Genomic DNA, 4,366 nt, shown 5'->3' with positions numbered 1-4,366 from the left:
GTAGAATAGTTTGGTTTAAATGAGATGAAACAACACTGCATCATTCCAGCATCAGAACCTCATCCCTCCATCAAACATGGGGGTGCTAATGTCCTGGTTTGGGCCTGTTCTGCTGCATCTGGACCAGGACGGCTTGTCCTCATTGATGGACCAATGAATTCTGAATTCTACCAGTGAACTCTAAAAGAAAATGTCAGGACATCTGTCCATGAGCTGAATGTGAAGAGAAACTGGGTCATGCAGCAAGACAACGAGAACCAAGAACACAAGTGGTTCTACAAAAGAACGGTTAAAGAAGAACAAGATGAATGTTTAGGAATGGCCAAGTCAAAGTCCTGACCTTAATCCAATAGAAATGTTGTGGAAGGACCTGAAGCAAGCAGTTGATGTGAGGAAACCCAACAACATCTCAGAACTGAAGTGGTTCTGTTCTGAGGAATGGGCTAAAATTACTCAAATCTTTTTTGTGTGTTTTCTCTGATGTGTCTGTTTTCTGTTTAATTACGTGATGTATTTTTTTAAAATAAAATTGCAAAACTTCTGTTATGATTATTCTTTGATTTTTGACAAACCTGCTGATTTAAGGGAGTTTAGACTTTTTATATCCATTGTGTAACAGAAAGTTTAATAAATGTCTTAACATGACGTCTCATATTAATCTTGTATTTAAATGATATTATCATACTGAACTTCATTATAGCTGAGTCTTCTCTTAAAGTCAATATTCATTATATAACTACTCTAACATGTTAACGGGACGAGAACAAATATATATGGACCCAACTGCATTTATGTTTTTTGTCACATTTTATTTTGATCAAATCTAAATATGTATAAGAAACAAAATATCTTTACAAAGTAAAAGGAAGATCAACTCATTTTAATATTGAACATTTTACTTATCAATAAATTCATTACATTAACTAAAACAATCATAAATAAAGTAAAAGTCACATGAAGCCAGTAAGTATGAAATATAACTGAAATAATTCTTATACTTTGAATAAAGGTTAAAAGACTTAAAATAACCTAAAACTGTTTTAAGTCAATGTGTTTTTCTTATTGAACAATCAGGACATCAGAGAGGTTAATGTTTGAACTACGACCTACTCACTGCTGAGTTATACAGCTGATATATTAGGGATGACAGACGTGATGTCAGACAGTCTGGTCTCGTTCTTCTGGACGTCTCAGCTCCTCTGTAACGTCTGGAGGCTACAACACAAACAGATGAAAAGATGGAAGCATTCTGTCATGGTTCTGTTTTGACTTTCCTGTTTTATTTTGTAAAGTTCTTCTTTGGTGTTTCCTGTCGAGTGTTACTTCCTGTGTTTTCCCCCTTTGATCATTTCATTGGTTTCTCCTTGTGGCTCCGCCCTCATTAGTCTCACCTGTGTCTGGCCACATGTATATTGTTCTCTGTCATGTCGTCTGTAATCTTACCCCTCTGACTTGTAATCCTTCCCCTGTCCTGTTCTCTGCTTTCTTTCCCTTGTCCTGCTATGACCCTGTGTGTCTTGTACTTGTTCTTCTTTGTGTTTCTTAGATTTTGTTTTAGTTCTTACCAGATTTGAGTTTGCGTTCTTACCCTGCCTCATGTGCAGCGCCTTTTCTAAGTTTCTATTAAATACATTTTGTTTAGTCCTCCTGCCTCGTCTCCCTGTGTCCTGTGTTTGGGTCCCACCTTACTGGAAACCATGACACAAATTGGATCATTCATAAAAACACAAAACTCAAAAGCATGATGTTGTCAAATTTATTTAGGTCTTGTTTAGCTTTCCCTTTGAGTTTCCTCACATGTGTTTCATTTATTGGATGTATTGTTTATCTTCTTCTGAGCTCATGGAAGCTGTTAAGGTTTACTTAATAGTTTATACTTTTATGAACACACCTGACTCAAATACCCTAGTGATCATGAACCAGAGGTAATATTCATGAGTTGGTTTGTAGCCTCAGTTTAAGGTTCTCCTGACCTAAGGTCTTATCCACAACCTTTTTTATACCCACGGTTTACAGGTAACTGCAGTACTTTGTAATACATTTATACACTTTCATGGCTAAACACATTATGGTTCAAATGACAACAGCTTCACAAAGATGGTATTAATTTTCAAAACTTCTGCTTCATTAAACGTCATCCATCTCTCTAGTTGATGGTGTGACCATAAAGACTGATGTGTAAGAAGCCACATGTGTTGAAAGAGTCACTTCTCTGTTCTGTTAAGTGTAAAGAGCACTCCTAGACACTTCTGTTTGAGTTTTATATGTTAAAGGTCCAAACGTTATTCAGTGATCTTAGATAACTTAGCTGTTTCTCTCTTTTTCAAGTCTTGCTGCTAAGCTACGTCTTGCTAACCATGTTCAAACTCCAACTCCTGAAAACATAGACATTGTTGTCCACTCTGAATATCTCACCCACAGAAACCATATGCCTATTAGTATATCCTCCATTTCAACAATTCCTTTGAACATATTTATAGATAGAGGACATATTTAATATGTGACTGAAGACTGTCGGACTGAGAACGATCACGTATTTCTTCTTTCTCAAAAAGACACTTCCTCTCAGCCTCTTAAAGACGTCGTCCACTCTAACTTCCCTAAATAATTATGGTTGAACAATAAAATGATGTGGCTCTCCTCTCAGTAGTGAACTGAACATATCAATTCATTTTTAATTCAGTTTGCAGGTGAATGTAAGTAGACTGTTAAGGTGGTGTTATCCCTTTATATGACACTCATTGAAATACTTGGAAATGCTAAATTTCAACCCTAGAGTGTTATTGTTGGGCAGAAGACTTTTTTACTTTTGTGAAATGTTTGTAAATGTTTAATTTTCACAGAGAAAATCAAGATTAATGAATTTACCATATATGGTTTCTTGTCTTTAACAAACAAACAAATGTAAACATGTATAAGTGCTGATTCATACACTTGTCAACATATACAATATCACATTAGACAGCATTAGAACAATTGTCCGTGGTACCTAATAAAGCTGTGATGCAGAGGTGGACCATGCAGATCACATGAGAACGTTTCATTGATCTTCTCTGATTGGCTGAGTGAAAACCTCCACCTTAACACCACCAAATAAGGTGGTGTTAAGGTGGTGTAGTGTTTTTTAATTCATGTCTATGTGAGTGTGTTACTCACCTGTACTTCCAAATGTCTCTCAGCTGCTGACCTGCTCCTGTCCTTCAGACAACATGTCCTATGAAGACAACCAGAAGAACAGTTAGAGGAGGAAACATGACTTTTAATAACTGAGACATTTCTTTATAAGAACAGAAGTTTGTTTTAAGAGTTATTGTTTGATTCTACTTTATAACAGAATATGTCAGTGAAATACAGTTTATAGAAAAATATATAGTTTAATTAATGCAGTGCTGACTGTGATGAACTCTATAACACTTGTATTGAGACAGACAGAGAAACTGAATGATGTGTGGAAGGAAATTACCTTTTGATGATGATGGATGACACGATGATGAAGAACACAGTCAACACACTGAACAGAACCAGACGGACCACTCTCACTTTGTCTATTTTGAAGAAGATTTGTTAGATACAGACAATAAAGATGTTGCTCTGCAGATATTACAGTGATTCACTGAAAGATAAATCTGATCAAACCAACCTTCCTCTGGTTCCTCCACCTGCAGGCTGTACTGCAGAGACCGTGTCTCCGTGTTGTTCTTCAGAGCACAGGCGTAGTTCCCAGAATCCTTTGAGGTCAGGTAGCTGAGTTGGAGGGCGGGGCCAGACTCTGAGAGGGCGTGTCCATCTCTGAACCAGGTGACCTCCAGTTGGTTGAAAGTACAGACTGTAGTACACTGCAGTGTGACTGATTGACCTCTAGTGAATGTGTTGTTGTTACTGGAGCTCTTTATTCTCATTTTAGTCCCATCTAAAATAAAAGTGTTCATTAGTTTAATTTAACATTCATTAATATTAATGATTAATATTTGTGTCAGAATCATGACATGATGTTCTTACCCTCAACTGAGACTCTCACTCCTGTTCTGTTAGTAAAATGTCCTACACCATAATTAGCTTCCATTCTGAATCTGAAGGTTGCGTCGTCTTCCTTCTGAATGTCTCTGATCTGTAAAGTGCAGTTTCTCTTCTTGTCTCCCAGGTATTGATAGCGAGGGTCGTTGTTTGTTGAATCACTGTCGTACACAGACGGGGTGATGCCATGACAGATCTCATGGTTCTGACACCAGATGACTCTGATGATCTCCAGTTGAACTTCTCTTCCATTTATATAAGCAGACGTTGCTGGTGTGAAGGTGCAGGGGAGGGTGACAGTTGATCCTTCTACAGCACAAGTTCTTATAAAAGGATAAATCACAGATCGATC

The 4,366-nt window shown here is 37.2% G+C and overlaps 1 protein-coding gene across 1 annotated transcript; it reads right to left on the bottom strand.

The window, feature by feature from the left end:
• Positions 1-928: 928 nt before the first annotated feature.
• Positions 929-3,928, bottom strand: LOC311496907 (uncharacterized protein). The gene is made up of 4 exons (XM_084556940.1): positions 3,641-3,928; positions 3,464-3,545; positions 3,157-3,214; positions 929-1,215 (listed from the first exon to the last, which is right to left on the bottom strand). The coding sequence occupies exons 1-4, from the start codon at positions 3,897-3,899 to the stop codon at positions 1,159-1,161; spliced, it is 456 nt and encodes a 151-aa protein (XP_084413066.1). The 5' UTR covers positions 3,900-3,928; the 3' UTR covers positions 929-1,158.
• Positions 3,929-4,366: the final 438 nt, after the last annotated feature.

The sequence above is a fragment of the Chelon labrosus genome (genome assembly GCF_963514085.1).
Source record: "Chelon labrosus genome assembly, chromosome: 12".
Classification (NCBI taxonomy): Eukaryota; Metazoa; Chordata; class Actinopteri; order Mugiliformes; family Mugilidae; genus Chelon; species Chelon labrosus.
This window is presented reverse-complemented; position numbering and strand designations above follow the sequence as displayed.

Bases quoted from the DNA above. Each gene is read 5' to 3' on its own strand.
- LOC311496907 (XM_084556940.1), bottom strand. From the start codon at position 3,899: ATGAGAATAAAGAGCTCCAGTAACAACAACACATTCACTAGAGGTCAA. The intron at 3,215-3,463 runs GTAATTTCCTTC...TTGTCTTCATAG, and splicing joins TCATCCATCATCATCAAAAG to GACATGTTGTCTGAAGGACA. The intron at 1,216-3,156 runs GTGAGTAACACA...TTTGTGTTGTAG, and splicing joins AGAGACATTTGGAAGTACAG to CCTCCAGACGTTACAGAGGA.